The 16,671-nt window shown below is 54.4% G+C and overlaps 1 protein-coding gene across 2 annotated transcripts; it reads right to left on the minus strand.

Moving 5' to 3' along the window:
* Window positions 1–869: 869 nt before the first annotated feature.
* Window positions 870–14,751, minus strand: LOC144734050 (mitochondrial-processing peptidase subunit alpha-like). 2 transcript variants are annotated; one of them, XM_078616098.1, is made up of 14 exons: window positions 14,649–14,751; window positions 12,752–12,954; window positions 11,432–11,511; window positions 10,904–10,986; window positions 10,277–10,371; window positions 9,659–9,759; window positions 8,939–9,122; window positions 8,558–8,637; window positions 7,293–7,385; window positions 6,961–7,079; window positions 6,077–6,167; window positions 5,530–5,592; window positions 4,540–4,684; window positions 870–3,848 (listed from the first exon to the last, which is right to left on the minus strand). In XM_078616098.1, the coding sequence occupies exons 1-14, from the start codon at window positions 14,708–14,710 to the stop codon at window positions 3,679–3,681; spliced, it is 1,569 nt and encodes a 522-aa protein (XP_078472224.1). In that variant the 5' UTR covers window positions 14,711–14,751; the 3' UTR covers window positions 870–3,678. The 2 variants fall into 2 exon arrangements, with proteins under 2 accessions (XP_078472224.1, XP_078472225.1); XM_078616099.1 differs by lacking the exons at window positions 870–3,848; window positions 4,540–4,684; window positions 5,530–5,592 and adding an exon at window positions 5,599–5,851.
* Between the last annotated feature and the right edge of the window lie 1,920 nt (window positions 14,752–16,671).

Raw genomic sequence — 16,671 nt, forward strand, 5'->3', positions numbered from 1 at the left:
AAATGGTTGCAATCACAAGGTCTTTGACATGTCTTTTTTTATTCCCCCAGTTTTATTACTGATGTGTTATCCGAGTCGGGGCATAATACAAAGTGCTTATTTTGATCTCTCGCAGAGCTGTGCAACCCCCTTCGTGCTATCGAAAGTCCTGCAGAAGTGGATATCACAGAGCTCCCTCTGAGATACCTCCAAGTGAGACCACTGATCCATGCAGCTGTCGGCAGCATTTTCCCATCCGCCGTCACAGTATTATCCGTCGCATGTACTTTAAATTCCCAGTGCTGGAAATTTCCCAAATTGAGTGCAGGACTACATTTAATGCGGATTTATTTTTGTGCAGTAATTGCTGATCTCGGCTGAGTCCACCAACTCGCTACATTTGAGACTTTAGGCTTCATCACAGGTGGCTGGAACTCGGATTCGAACTCAAGCGGTTCCAGCTCAATGGTCTCTGACCTCTAGGCCATCCGGTCGCCTGATGACGAGCTCTTTACACGTCCGATTGTCATGGCCGGTCGGAGCGCTGCTGGTAACGAGGTTCGCTATTCCTAACCACCCTCCCCCACCTATGGCATGCTGTGCTGTAGCGGCTGTGACCTCCTGCACAGACCCAACAAGAACTTGACCTTAACACCTTGGATGCTTCGGACCAATGATTGGTTAATTGAGTTTTGGGTCATATCGTGTTAAGTAAAATGTGTGTCGTACACCCTCCTCCACCCGACGCACAGCTTTATAGCTCACCGGATTCTTACAGTAAAATAAAGATTCAGATTGAGGTCATACTCAAACTTTAGTTTGTTTGAGAAATTGTGCATGTTTTACGTTTTATTATTGACAAAAGAACAGGACGAAGCTGACAAACAATGTTGGTGTTTCTTTCCTTTTAATGTTGATTTTTCTCCACATGCCGCACAAAACAGCTTTGTGTGCATGTACATCACACACACATCGTGCTGGCAACAACACAAAGTGAACGCACAAACGGGCAGTGACGCTTCATGAAATTGTAACTGACAGACACTGCAATTAAAGAGAGTCGCCACATCGTGCTTTTAGATGCGATTCTGTGGTTATCTGGAACGCTCTTCCTTCCGATTTTAGGAAGCCATTGGAACTATGGACTTTTAAATTATCTAGATTGACAAACTAATTTCTTTAGAACTTCTTTCTGTGTTTAGTTTTTTGTCCTTCCCCCGCTACATACGGTGCGACAACTCAATTACCAACGGTTTCAAACATCCTTTAAAAGTAGCCGTTCCCAAACATGTTTGACCACGAGATCACGTCGGACCCATCACGAACCCTGCTCGAGAGCATGTGGCCTACTCTTCCACGCTGTGCCCTCGCATGTTTATACACACGTACTGCTTGGTAAAGTGGGGTGACTGGACTCTGTAGTCTGGGCTCTGGATTCAAGGAATTAAATGGGCCCCCCCCACCCTCCTGTCCAATCTACCCCCCTTAATAGCCCAGCACCCAGGCCCCTTCAACCCCCATGGGCCTCAGTGGACTGCCACCACCTGCATAGGCACGGCATAGCCACGCTGCTGGCCTAAGAGCTGGTGCAGATAGCCACGCCGATTTGAAGTTCGCGAGCGACTGAGCTCCGGTGATGACGCGGCAACAGCTTCAAAAGCACGATGTCTGGCCCACGTTTTTTTGTACTCGTTTCGGCACCCAATGTCAGATTGCAAATACGGCTTCCTGCGTGTAACCGTCTCCTTTTGTATTCCAGTAAAAGAACGTTTAAAAAAAACAAAACACAAGCGTAAGCCAAGGGCGGGTACAAAATAAGATCACGAGCTACAACGTTAATATCCCGACATCGAATCAAACGTTCCTGCAGCCTTAAAACTAAACCCTAACGCAACGGAAACGCGACGCACAAACACTGTTTTCACACATTTACAGCTGCCACACCACGTCGGCCTGCACGCTTAACACATTAACGAACGTGCGACCGTACCAACGCATCGCGTTCCGAACGCTTCCTTTCGTTGCAGCAACAAACGAGCAAACTCGCCCACGCAGAGTATGGGAATTGTTTGTTACAACAAAACACGTGAAATTTATTCTTCATTGCTTTTTTTGCTGTGTCGTAATACCCCTCCCCCCCATCACCTGACGGAGCCAATGTTTGTCACGTGGTGTACAAGCATTGTAAGGATGCTCCGATTCTTATCGTTTCAGCAGTGACTTAAAGAGGATGTGACGTTATTTGCTTGCGACTGCATCAAGCATCATCAGGACAAGATCCAGAAATTCGGAGTCAGTGGGGTAGTGGTGGTCGGTTGCTAATGACAGATTTTGCCGAATCGTGAAGGGGGCTTAATGCAAAAGTCAACGGTGACTCGTACCATTGGCTGTGAAAGCCTCCGTGCTGAATGAACGCGTTGCGTTGTTGTGTTCTCACTTCCAGTCCCACGACACAACTGCAGAGCAACCACGGCGGCTCCAGCAGTACCACGCCAAGCAGTAAGAAGAGGAAAATTATATTTGAAAACAAAAATTTAATTCACCAACATTATTGACCCAAACTTAATGAGCTAATCATTTAACATTACAATAGAATCCCGGTTTCAGCCGCCAGTGATGAAACCTGATTCCCAAGTCGAACGGACTTGATAGTTGCAGGCCTGGTCACCGGTGACTGCCCAGCAAAAATAAATCATTTATTTTTTTCACTTCATTTAAGGTGGTCCTGCTCTGAAAATTGAAGCATTTTTTGTTCCATGCTAAACTCACTGCAGGGCATGTGATTGGGCACCTCTTGTGCCGAGGGGTGGAGAAGTAGTTCTGCAACGGCAACTTCTGACCAAGAGTTCTGAACGGGAATCCCGTAAAATCCATGACGCGATGTCCGACAGCACAAGTGGACTACGTTTGGGAGAAAAACGACATAGAAACACGAGGCGGAGGCCCAGGTGCCGCCCGAAAGCCTTCACGACAAGCCAAGCCTTTGTGGGCCGAAAGTAGACGATTTAAATCGCGTGGGAACCCAAACCAGGTCCGGGAGCCAAATGCCTCCCAGTCCTGCTGTGCGCTCAGCAAAATCACATCTGTGCGTGTACAGTTAAAAATCGGCTGGCTCACCAGCTGATTTCACACGCTCGTGTACGCACAGCTTCGGCATTCGATCGCCGTGTAAAACCACGTTGCCGCGTGCACGCCGCTCTTCACCGCGCCCATAGTGCGCACGCGAGGGCACGCATCCCTCGGTGATTCCCGCGTGCATTCTCACTCCGCGCGTCCTGCAGGTGGCAGTGCTTCAACCCTTTCACTCCGCGGCACGCTCTGGAGCTCGCTCGGTCTTCCACTTTAAGCTCGACAGCCGATGGCACGGGGCACTAAACAATCGTGAACCTGTAATCGCACGCACGGTAACACAATGCGTCGTGGCTCGCTACGCACACCGCTTATAGCGGTTTCGCAGCAGGGGGTGACGATTGCTGCGGTCTACGATCCCAAATGAGTGATCTGTTGGCGGCCCACGTGCCGCCCGTTTCCCCACCCCCGTTCCCGTCGCCGCCCCTAACAACAAACGTCTTTAGCTCACCGGCGAGCGAGCCGTTGTGCGCGCCACCATGACAGCGGCACTTCCCCGCACCCCACCGGTCCAAGCGGGACACGAGCAGCACCGGCGGGGTCGGGCCGCGGAGCCCCCTCTCTCCGCCACTACCGGAAGAGGCGGAAGGAGTAGGGCAGGCGGCCATCCTTGGAGGCGAGCGCCTGCTGGATATGCTCGTAGGGGGGCAGCTCGGACAGGTCGCCCAGCGCCGCCACGGCCGGCTTTCCGGAGAGCATGCGGCGCGCCACGCGCTGCACGTCCTGCGCCGTCACAGCCTCTGTACGACAAAGCACAGCGGCGCGTGAATGAGCGCACACGTGAATGAGCGCACACGTGAATGAGCGCACACGTGAATGAGCGCACACGTGAATGAGCGCACACGTGAATGAGCGCACACGTGAATGAGCGCACACGTGAATGAGCGCACACGTGAATGAGCGTACAAGTGAATGAGCGCACACGTGAATGAGCGCACACGTGAATGAGCGCACACGTGAATGAGCGCACACGTCAACGAGCGCACGCTTCGACGCGCGTGTGTAGCGAAGCGTTGCACACGGTAACGCGCCCAAAGCGACGCGCGTGTAACCGCGGGCACAGATGCACGCAAAAGCACACGTGCGCTACAAATACTTACACACACGTGCCTGCACGTAGCTTGATGGGTTGCACCTCACCGCGCTCGCATACGTTCACTAAATTGCCATTAGGCATAGCAACAACAACATTGCCTGCGACTGCGAAGACTTGCCAGGACCATCATGAAAAAGACGACTGAGTGAGGCTTTTCCAAAGGAGCGTGACATTACAACCTGGGGGCTTGGGGTTGGTGGCTCGCATAGGGACTCCACCGCGAGCTCAAACCGCCCCCCCTCCCCCCACCATTAACGCACCGTGACCGACAGACCACTGCCCGTTTATCTTTCCGTTGCGGGCGGGGCACCGCTAACCGCCTCTGCGCCACTCACCGATCATCGTGCAGAGCTCGTGCGGCAGCTTGCGCTGCCCCGTCGACAGCACCTGGCGGCCCACGTCCTCGAAGATGACGGGGCGAGACTCCAGGTTCATCATGAGCATCGAGCGCAGCTGCGTCTTGGCCCTGTCCAGCTCCGCCTGCACCAGCACGCGAGGATCGTTATCCATCGGAGTCTTCGTCGTCGTCAGCATCACTTTCATCAGCAATCATCTCAACTGCTCAATTGGAATATCCATTGCAATCATCTCCCCCCGTACTGTGCAAACTTGGCAGGACCCTCCAAAAATAGTCATGAGACTCGAGGCTTTTCTGGGTAAACATGCTAAATCATAATAATGTTAATAACCATTACCTTCAGCCTCATCATTGTTATCATCGACATCAATGGGAAGAACACAGTAACAGAGTGGGATGTCAGGCGTGGGAGAAGCGAGGTCGCAACCGGGTACCCGATACCCGTACCCTACCCGATACCCGTACCCGATACCCGGCTACCCGTACCCAGCTGGGTACGGGTACCCGTTTGCGACCCTAGTGCGGCCGGGTACGGGTAGGCCGTGAGTCACTGGTGAGTCACCGTTTGTCACTCATTTCCCAACGTCTTGTCTCTTCTCACAATTCAAGTTCCTAGAATCAACCCACCCGCTCCTGCAACATGGCTTCATCCCAGAGGTCACAATCGGGTACCCGATACCCGTACCCTACCCGATACCCGGCCAGATACGGGTAGCCGGGTATCGGGTAGGGTACGGGTACCCGTTTGCGACCCTGGTGCGGCCGGGTACGAGTAAGGAATCAAAACCCGTTTGCGACCTCCGGCGAACCGGCCACGCAGAGCCAAACGGCCGCAGCAGCATCTTGTGTGACCAGGGCATGGACTCGTCAATAGTCCGACAGCCTCTTCTCAACAACGCCTCAGCGCTGCCCCAAGGGTGCAGAGCTACGACGCTACGTGATGGGTCGAGGGGCACTCCGAACTCACCTCTCCGACGTTTCCTGCCATGAGCACAAACTCCCGAGTGATGATCTCAACCATCTCCTTCACCTGCGGGGACCACACACGCACATCGTCACATTCATTCCCACGGCTTGCGGGTCACAGGCGTTATCTGACCATACTTCACCACGCTGGTCAACGCGGGCTGGCGAAGGTGGGGGGAGCACAGAACAGATGTTGCCGCACTGCCCTCTGCTGCCCTCTGCTGCCCACAGCTGCCCACGGCGTAGCTCCGCGTTCGCCTACAACGGACCCGGCTTGCAGGGCGGTCACTCACCCCAGCACTACCCTGCTGATCTCCCGTGACCTAACAAACGATCGGGCACACGTCCGCCCAGTTTGGTCACGGATGCATGCGCGCGCGCCGATAGTTGTGACAAAACTCCCGGCCACGCTCCAGCCTTGTTTGGACTCCTCGAAGCTGACGCAGAGGCAGGCCGCGGGGGACAGGCGGCGAAGCGGGACGGGAGCGACGGGCGAGCGTGCGGCACGCGGTGGCGGCAGTGGAGGAGATGGTGGTGGCGGTGGTCACCTGACGCGGGTCGGCGCTGGCGTGGATGCAGAAGAGGCCGGTGTCCTCGTAGCTGAAGTGGTAGGACGTGGCCGAGTACATCCAGTGAAACCTGCAACACAGTGCCATGCCACGCTCGCTACAGATGCTCGCGATTCGAACTCGCTGCGTGTTCACCGTAGTAGTAATGGAAATAACACTGCGACGTGCAGTCTGCGTCACGGTGGAACGTTTAAGACCTCCCGACGTCCTTCGCAAGAGTAGGCCGTTGTGCGCCAGTAATCCCCATCCAAATTGATCAAATTTTGATGTAAAGCTTTCGTGACTGCAGGGATTCATCTTCTTGGTTCTTTCGGTAAAGTCACGTAGAAGGGAAGTAATAAAAATAAAACATAATAAGATTAAATATTTTATTATGTTTTATTTTTATTATTTTAAACATAATAAAATTAAATATTTTATTATGTTTTATTTTTTTTATTTTATTACTTCCCTTCTACGTGACTTTACCGAAAGAACCAAGAAGACAAATTGATCAGGTTAGAAAATGTCACCGCAAGTTACGACCCAATTTGGGCTCTTGCAGCGGCAGCAGCAATCGCCCTCCACCCTTAAGACTGATGCCACAGGTCGCTCTTGCAAATGAGGCTCAAATATGAAAACTGCCCACCAGCCGCGTAAGCTCAATGCTCGCCACAGCCAGGCGCAAGCGGCGTGGGTCCATCCAACCGTGAAACTCCGGCGGGCTATGCCCGTCGGCGAAGCACAGCGCCTCCGCGAGAGGCGTGCGCGACGGCGCCAAACACCAAACGGGCCGATCGTTTGGGGAGGTTAACTCGCGGCCGCCACTCATTCAGTTGCTGCCATCGCAGGCGAAGCACGCCGGCGCGCGCGCGCACTCACACCTGTTGAGCACGTTGAGGTAGAGGCGCGTGAACATGCCCTTGCCGGGCCCCCCGGCTGAGAAGGAGCCGCCGCCCCCCATCATCATGTTCAGCACCGCAAACGGCACGAAGTCGTCCTCCTGCGCCCGGCACACGCGCGAGGGAGGTGGCGGCGGCGGTGGTGGTGGGTGGAAAACGGGAGGGGGGGGGGGGTTAAGTCAACGGTGCTGGTCCTGTGGGTGGCCTCGTCCCCCCGTTATAAAAACGTGGAATTGCCACCAATGGGCCGAGGGCTGTAAATAGGAAATGAGCGCCAATGCCTCGACGGCTCAAGCGAGCAGGGCGGCGCTCACCAGGAAGGAGCAGCTCTCCAGACCGATGACGACGTAGGTGAGCTCGGGGATGGGCGTGGGGCCCATGCTCACGTTGGACATGTCCTTCACCTCCTGCGAGACACAAAGACAAAGGTCCCCCGTGTAGCCTTCACAGACGGTCGGGGAAAGTGCCGTTAAAGCGTGCGGCCTACGCAAGCCGGCGCGGATGTTTTTGCACCGCATGCCGCCCCCAGGGTACTAGTTTTAAGGCTGAGTCGACCTAGGGGAGTGCCCGGGATCGGTTTGGATATCACTCGCCGCTGATGTTAGCCGCAGCCGGGCATGACACTGGGGATGTCGAGCTTATTACAGCTCAATGTGCCAATCACTGCACCACCAAGCATATGTACAAAGTGCAGGGGTAACGTTGATTCTGTTTACTAGGTCGTGAGAACTCAAGGGACCAGGAGAGCGTCTCATTGGCAAAAGAGACCTGGGTCACGAAAAAGACAATCAAAATAAAATATAGTACACCATTGAAGCAAATAGAAATCAGAGCATAAGCAACTGTGTCATGGTTACACAGTGCACCAGGGGCACGCCCAAGGTTGCGCTCATTGCTCCGTGTCACATTGGTCATCTGCGTGTGTCCGTGCGTGTTTATGCCCCGGGTGTAGAAATGCTATTCATAAATTTAAAAAAAACCACAGTGGTTTGAGGCGTGGGTTAGGAATGCCTCCAAGGTTAGCGATGCGTACGACGCAGCCTATTCAATGGCGGAGCACACAGAGCCGCTAAAAGACTAAAGAAATGCAAGTCGTCATGAACGCCGCGTCTCCGCGATGATCAGGAACTCAGGCTCCAGAAATGTCGCCGGGTCGCTCACAGTTCAGAGCTGATGATGATAAACTCCTGAGCTCGAATCCGGGTTTTCAGCCACCCGTGATTAAACCGGCTTCTCCAAGCTTATGTTGACAAAATGGGGAACATCTGAAACCGGCATGAAGAAGCGTGGAGAGTTGCGTGGAATTGCATTGAGGGTTGATTGTATGGACCAGGGAACGAACGCAAAGCAGATATCCTGTGGAGTGTTAAGTGGGCTTGTGCAGAAGGTGTCGCTAAGGCGTCGAGAATCGCTAAGGACTGGCAGTCAAAGGACGGAACGTGCCCAAGAGGACGTCCGCCGTGGAGGAGCGAGCGTTGAAATCGGCTTGCGCGTGGCAACCAGGCGGATCGCTGCTGCATCATCGCGAGGCGACGATGGCTTGGCGAGGCCTTCAACCAGCAGTGGATCGACCACTCACCTTCATCTGTCCGCCCGTGTACTGTGCCACCGAGCGGTCCGGGTCTACGCCTTTCCCCGCGCCCCACACCGGGGTCACGCCTGCCACATGCACAAAGACAAAGATCCCCCGTGTAGCCTTTAACACACTGTTGGGACAGGTGCCATGAGTGAGCGACGCGGCACAGGAGGGGTTGGCGGGTTGCCAGCACCACGCCCGGCCGCCTTTGCCCAATGCTGATGTTTACACTCCGCGTACACCGTGCGCCACACAGAGACAGCTGCCACTGCGGGTCCCCCCTCGACCAGACGGCAGCGGGGCACCGGAACAGACGAGATGCGAGACGCTCCCGAGCAAAACCCCCCTCCCCCGACCGGCGCCATCCCGCGTCCTCGTCCGTACCCTGCAGGTGGCGCTCAGCGTACTGGACCAGCGTGCTGTGGTCGACGCCCACGCCGGCCAGCACCATGCGATCTGGCGAGTAGTGGCTGCGCAGGAAGTCGTGCAGCATGGGGCGGTCGATGAGGGGCAGGCTCTCGGCGGGGCTGTACCGGGCGAGCCCCACCGTGTTCTCGCGAAACGCCGCCTGCGCCAGCGCAGAAGAGAGGGCGTGTGCGGCAGCGCGTCAACGGTCGTTACACGCACACGGATGACACACAGCGGGGGTGGGGGGATGGTCACAGGATCGGCCCTCTGTCGAGGAGGCTCGTGAAGGATGCTCCCAGGCAGTCGGGAGGCAGTTGACCACCAACAACAATGGAGGGCGGAGGAGCGACGCTCACAACAACAAGCAGAGCGCCGGGCGGCTAAAGTGCAGCAAGTTGGCACAGGTGGTGCATTGGCCAGTCATCTCAGTCAACTCATAACACCTGGATCTTTCCTGTGAGCTCCTGCCAGCAGCGAGCCTTCCGTACTTTTTTTGTGATAGTGCACCTAGCCTGGCACAAGCACTGCGGTGACATCACCACAAACTTTGTGGCGAACGTGCCTGTGTGTTGGTGTGCGTTTGTGGTGCGTGGACAAGAGACAGCGGGTACGTAAACATCGCGTTGACAGTGTGTGGCGATGGCAAGATTGGATCACGGTGCCAAACAATGCCGACGATGCCCGTGAGACACGAACCGCGTGGATCATCTCCGTGAGGAGCGGCTCCGGGTCCGGCCGCAAGGCCAGGTCCTCCAGCTCGAAGCCGATCGTCATCTTCGTCATCTCCAACTCCTCGTCTGGAGGCCACGCGCACAGCCGACACGCAGACACCATCACCGACAAGTTCGGGGGAAAATCTCGCACAGATTACGAGACACTCTCCACCGTCCGTTGTCCTTGGAAATATTTCACCAGCAGTGCATCAAAGCCACTTAATTTATCCAAAGTGCAGAACCAAATGTAACGTTATAGGGTTTGTTGTGCAGTCATTGGTAAGTCTGTGGGGGTCTCACTCCAAGTCTGGATGTCTCTTTGCGAGACTGATTCTCCATGTAAGTCACTGGTAACGGGTTTGACACCATCAACTCACTGCACTCGAGAACCCAGTTTAATCACGGGATTCAAACCCAGAGGCTCTGACCACTGAGCCACCCGGCCTCCTCAAGGCCAGGCAACGCGTAAGAAGAAAGCAAGGGGTGGGGGAATGATGTTTCTGTGGTGCGGGGAGGTGGCTGGACACAGCACCGGGGGAGAGACGGAGAGAGAGGAGACCCAGCCGGGCGTAGCGTGCGACGAGCGCACACGAGGACAAACCTGTGAATCGCGGTTGCAGGATGACATCCGACAGGAGGCTCACGACCGTCTCCAGTCCGCTCGAGTCCACCGACACGGCGTACATCGTCGTGTCCCTGGGAACGGCGAGCGCAGACAACAATGTTGTCTCAATCGACGCGAACGCAGGGGCAATGCTGTCTCAGTCTGTAATAGAGCACCACTGTTGTCTCGGACAACAAGTGGGCGGAGCAGCCTCACCCAAGTTATTCGTGCCATTCATGAGGCTCAACTCGGCTCAGACAATCATTTGCAGCAACATCTCACGTTTAAGCCACAACATTTCTGCACGAAACCAACCAACAACCATGCGTCCACGGAGGGAGCTGCGTTCAGATTTGTTGCGATTTTGGGCAACGGGATTTTTACGGTGGGAATTACTGCGGCAAACCATTGATGGTTGCCGGCAACCATTGCTCTAAAATGTCCCCAGTGGATCACGGCCTGCCCAGTGTACCGGCAACCAGGAAACACGGCAAGGGGGGGGGGGGGGCAATCTCGAGCGTGAAGAAAATGGAATAGGATACACGCGGTTATTCATAATGCTGATGCGTTTGCGATGACGATGGAGTTTAGTGTTTGAGGGGGGGGGGGGGTCGTCGTACACACCTGGAGGTCTGGCAGTCACAGATGCCGCCGTGCTTTTCCAGCATGTGAAGGATTTCATCGCGGCTCCCATACCGGGCTGTGGACTGAGAAACGGGGGAAACGCAGGGATCGCAATTGCCCATCAATTCTCTCCGCCATTCCCTGAAATTAATTAGCTCGCGTGCAAAGACAAAGCAGCCCACTGTCATACATTTTTAGTCTTCAACGGAGACTGACGGGGCGAGTTCTGTAGCTATGAAGGCTGGCATGGCTCACAGTGGGGGTGGTGTTGCCAGCGCCACGCCCGGCCGCCTTTGGTTTTGGCAGTGCTGTCGTTTACATAATACAGTGGGTAATCATTTCATGTTGAGTCAATCTAAGAGAAAGCCAGGACAGCTTCAGGTGTCACTCACCACTGATGTTAACCGTGGCTGGGAGTGTAACCCCGTGGCTGCGTTCGTAACACAGTAAGGCGCTAACCACCGCGCCAACACTCCCGGCGTGAACGGAAACCAGCGGCACACCCGCGCACCACCGTGATGAACTTACAGAGAACGCAAGCTTTTCCAAGAAGTGGGAGATTCCGCTAGGATATTTCACTTCGTGTCGCGATCCGGAATTCACCAAAACTGCAGAACAAAAGAAAATCGAAGATCACTGGAAGTTGAGCACAACAAATACAAGCGCTCGTCCCTGCTGGTGGGACAATGATGTCACGGTGGTTCAGATGACGACAACCCCGCTGAAGACCAAATCATCCGGAGCAAGTCCAACACCATCACACTTGGAAGCCAAGCAGGTTCGAGCCTGGCTAGTACTGGGATGGGGGGTTGGCATAAAACAAAAAAACAGCTGTTATCGGCTGCTGCTTACGAGGTTATGCTATTTGGCAGCAGTGGGCAGAGCAGCGAGGTCACAAACCCATGCAGAATATGGTCAAATAACCCCCACCGCTCACACGGACGAGAAGCGACCGTCATCCAGCAGTGGATTGACGAAAGGGTTCAACATGTACACAATTTTGGGTGTGGCGGAGCCAGTGGGGGGGGTGGGGTGGCACATGCCCCCCAATTATCCGATCGAAATCCATAATTGGGGTTTATTAGTAATGAATCAGCATTTTGCGACCCCCACTGCCACTGTGTAGCATATTATTACGTGCCAGGGACTCTATGAGATGACAGGACAATAGTCTGAGTCCATAATTGGCAATAAGTAACGGCAAAGCAGTTATAAGTGACTCACAGAATTGTGCGCAGTTGCGTATACAGTGCACAACTTCCCTGAAGGCAAACACCTTCAGTGAGCGCGATGCCGATCACACACGGTTCGAATTCGACCCTCGATCGATGGCTGCGCCAAGGGACAAGTCCTTACTTACTAACAACTCCTCTATCATGTTTCATTGCTGGAGGGGTTGCCCCCCCTACCTGAAAATCTTGGCTCCGCCATTGGGCGCAACGGTCAGGGCACTGCGCTACGAACCCGGCGACCCGAGTTCGATTCTCGCTCATGGCCAACACCAGTGACGAATATATCTGAACCAGTCCTGGGCCTCCCCGAGGTCGACTCAGCCTCAAAAGAGTACCTGGTGTGGTGTGTGAACATCGTCACTGTGGGAGACAAAGGCGGCCGAGCGTGGTGCTGCCAACCCACCCCCTCGTGTGCCGTGCCGGCCTTCATAGGTGCTCGCTAACAGCACTTGCCCCCAAAAGTCTGCAAGGCTACACGGGGTATATTTGTCTCACTCCCATGCTCCCACGCTTGATACAACCGGTTTGTGTCAAGGAAAACGGATATAAACCGGGTCACCGCACGCCGAAATTCACCCCGGTATTTCGCGGACGCTTGAATGCACGGCTCTCTCACCTCCCACTGTGCAGAACTTGCCGAACTTGTGCTGAGACGCGACCCTGAGTCCGTTGCCCAACGTGGTGACGTGTGTGTCGTACGTCTCGTTGCCCGTCACCTGGGCATACACGGGGAGGGGCAGCCCTGGCAGCGGCTGCGTGAGGGGCGCCCCGGAGTGGCCGCTGCCCTCGCAGAAGCTGCGCCTGAAGCCGAGGCCGTACCTGGAAAAGGGGGCGGTCACAGGGGCAAGACTTTAACGTCGAAACATTCACTCTGAGTACGGCTGGGGGGAGTTCAGTTAATCGGCTAAAACTTGTCGGAATAAACAAATTCCAAGTGATCTCCAACTCAAGAGAGCATTGAGGCGATGCTCATCTCCTGTTTACAACGCCGAGCAAGTGGTGGAAATTCTGAATAACTCATGGTGTGGGCGAGTCTATCCATGGGACGACCACCGTTGACTTCTCCCACAAGGCGGTACTCGCTTTATCGACCCAGGAGGGATAGTGGGCTGAGCTAACCCCAATCAGGATTCGTGCCGCTCGATCCACGGCTGAGCCACGTGACCGATGACGTAATCGACTTGAGCCCCTTTAAAAATGCTCTGAAGGAGGGAAACCTACCCCTACAAGCCACTCCCAGCGTGACCCGGCTGATGTCTTTTTACATCAGTTCAGGCTTGGCCCGTGCTCAGCTTTTTCAGCAGAACTGAGTCAGTGGTGGATGTTCCACATTCACATGGTGGGGAACGCTCCCATCCATAGAACAACCACCATTGTAACCTTTCCACAAGTGAAACGACGACAATGACGACGTTAACTTAATCCTCGCTAAACATTTTATGGAGGAATTAATGCAACAACGGAGCTGTAATGCAGGCAGACTGGGCAAAAGCGTGCCCACCTCAGTGTACCCACGCCGAGACCCGGTTATATCGGAAACGCCTCTTTAAAATAAAACAATCTGGCGTGCATCTCACAGTGGCTCTGCATCATTGGGGCAAGAGAGCAATATATGGGGGGGGGGATATTTTGAGCATATTTGAATATATTATAATTACGGCCTTGCTATACACTACACTATACACTTCACTATACACTACATGATACACTACACACTGCTACATACATATCAGTGCCATATCTTATTACAGACCAATTCAGCCCTTATTGCTCACTCCTATAAATCGCAACGTTCATCCCACAAAGTGTCATCACAAGCGAGAAACACAAACAAATAAGACAAAACATTGTCCTACTAGATTTCCCTGCACAATAATACGGGGTGAACCGTGTATGGGTTGACAGCTATGGAGAGGTGGACGTACTCACACTTTACCCCACCACACAGAGGCAAGGCAGCATGAGGATTTTAAATTCGGAGTTGCCGATTATCACCACACCATGGCAGGTACAAAAGTTAAAACGTGGTTATTTTAAAATCTAGACATTTATATTAATGCGAGCCAAACCGGTTTTTCTCAGCCGGTAATGCAAATAACAGACTTGTTTACCCGGGGCGAGGACGCAGTTGCAGTACAACAGCAAAGCTCTCCCCTAGAGCCCCAAACAGGACCGCCTCTTAAAGCCAAAAGAGCAAATGGGGAGCGGTGGGGTGGCCAGCCCCACGCACGGCCTCCTGGTACAGTAACACTAGTGTTCATCTGAGGCTGAGTCGACCTAGGCGGAGGCCCGCGTGGACCAGTTCACGTGACGGGTCTCGCCTTTGCGCCACCCGCCACTGCGGTGACCCCCCCCCCTCACGACACACGTGCCTCTCCTGCCGATGGTGCGGGCGTTTAACCGTCGGCCTCCTGAGCCGAGCTCGCGATGTTGTTGAGAGGGGAGAGAGACGTGAGAGGAAGGAGAGAGGAGGTGAGAGAGAAGAGGAGGAGACGGGGGGTGGGGGGGGGTACCTCCTGTTTCTCCACCACGAGCCCACGCGACCTCCCGCGATCCCACAGCGCGCCGCCATCATTGCCCGGCCTGGTTGAGGGTGGGGGGAGAGGAGAGGGGGGGTGCGTGACGTCACGGCGCGTCACTAAAACTTGGCGAGCGGGCGGCCATCTTACGTGGGGGGGCGTCACTTAAGCTTGGTTAACACGCGTCCATCTTGTGTGGGAGGTCATATTCGGTGAACAGGCGGCCATCTTACGTGGGGAGCGTTACACTCGGTTAACAGGCGGCCATCTTACAAAGGGGGGGGGAGCGAGGGCGTCACAAATTCGGCTAGTGGGCGTCCATCTTACGTGGGGGGGGCGTCACTTAACTCGGGTAGTGGGCGGCCATCTTACGTGGGGACGCTTCGCCGCCATAAATTCTTGCTTGCCATGGTCAATCCACTGCTGGATGAAGGCATTTCCCCGTCACCAAAAGGCAGTTGCTGCGATCGACCTTCACGATCATGAGAAGTGATCCATCACGCCTGTCCACCATCGCCGTGGTCTCAATATTAAGGACGGAAGTGGCCGCCAATTGGTTGCAAGTCGTTTTATACGAAATCGACTCGCGGTAAATTTCGGTTGTAGTACAGAGTTAGACTGATGGCCTTAATCTCAGTTGTCTTGTGGTTGTTGTTGTTTGACTTGCATCCCACTGGGATTTTTGCACACAGCGTTGGTGTACGGTGATTTTTCAGCAATATGTTGCTGTCTTTTCTCGGATTTTCTGTTTGCACTTAGTCACTTTAAGATGTTTTTTGTTCATGTTTTTGTTTGTTGCGGTTGCACCCGATTCAAGAGCCGAATGACTCACAGGGCTACACCTAATAAATGAACTTGAAATGAAACTTGAAACTATTGCGTGGGAGGTATCGAGTCGTATGACCGCGGCTTTTAAAGCCCTCATCCAGCAGTGGATAATAGATCATGATTCGTGTGAATAATGAAGCGGGTCTCCTCCTTCACCGGGATCGGCACTCGATCGCGTCTTGACAACAGCGAGCGACCACTCGTGACGACCTCGCAGGGCAGTGGAGGCTCCTGCAGGTGGCAGTCACAGCACGGGGTGGTGACATTTATATTGCTGGTAGGAACCTGGTTACACCAGCCCACAGGGGATTAGTCATTAGTGTGTCCGTCGTGCAGAGAGGGGCTGGGTGGGGAGGGCGGGGCTGAGTGGAGAGGGGAGGGTGGGGAGGGGCTGGGTGAGGAGGGGCTGGGTGGAGAGGGGCTGGGTGGGGAGGGGAGGGTGGGGCTGGGAGGGGTGGGCTGGGTGGGGAGGGGCTGATCACCCCGTGGTGCCCTTATAAAACTCAACGTTTAACCTACTCACGCCGGCTTGTGCCCGCCCTCACAGTCGGGCAATATTTGCGGAATACACCACGCCGCCGTTGACCCTGGCCATTGACCGAGCAACCCAACGTTCCTACCAGCTCCCTCCGCAGGAATGTGTTTAAAGCGTTCGTGACTGCAGGGATTCCTATTTTTGGTTTTCGGTAAAGTCATGTAGAAGGGAAATAATAAAATAATAAAAATAAAACAACTATTCTCGCGACGTTAATTTTTATTCTTTTATTTCCCTTCTACGTGACTTTACCGAAAGAACCAAGAGCACGGTGGTTGCCGACTCGTACTGCTCGGGAAGGAGTTTGCTCCACTCTTGAACCGGTTTTAACCATTTTTTGAACCGGTTTTAACCCTGGGTTCTCTTCCACGTGGCCAGCAACTCCACGGCAGGACCCTCCTGACGCACCGATTGACAACATTTACATTCGACCGTTGTCTAAGTTTCCCGGACACGGCGAACAATCGGGTGGCCGTGCGATGTTCCAAACGCAACCTCGAGTTGGCTGCGTACGGCGCGAAAGAAGTCCGCACACTTGCAACCCGCTCCTGGGTCTCCACCAAAGAGCACGCAGCAGCAGGGCTGGAGAAGGGGAATGAATCATGGGGGAATGAAAGTCACGGGGGAATGAAAGTCACGAAGGGATAACTCCCT

The sequence above is a fragment of the Lampetra planeri genome, chromosome 49 (genome assembly GCF_965212315.1).
Source record: "Lampetra planeri chromosome 49, kcLamPlan1.2.h2, whole genome shotgun sequence".
Lineage (NCBI taxonomy): Eukaryota > Metazoa > Chordata > Hyperoartia > Petromyzontiformes > Petromyzontidae > Lampetra > Lampetra planeri.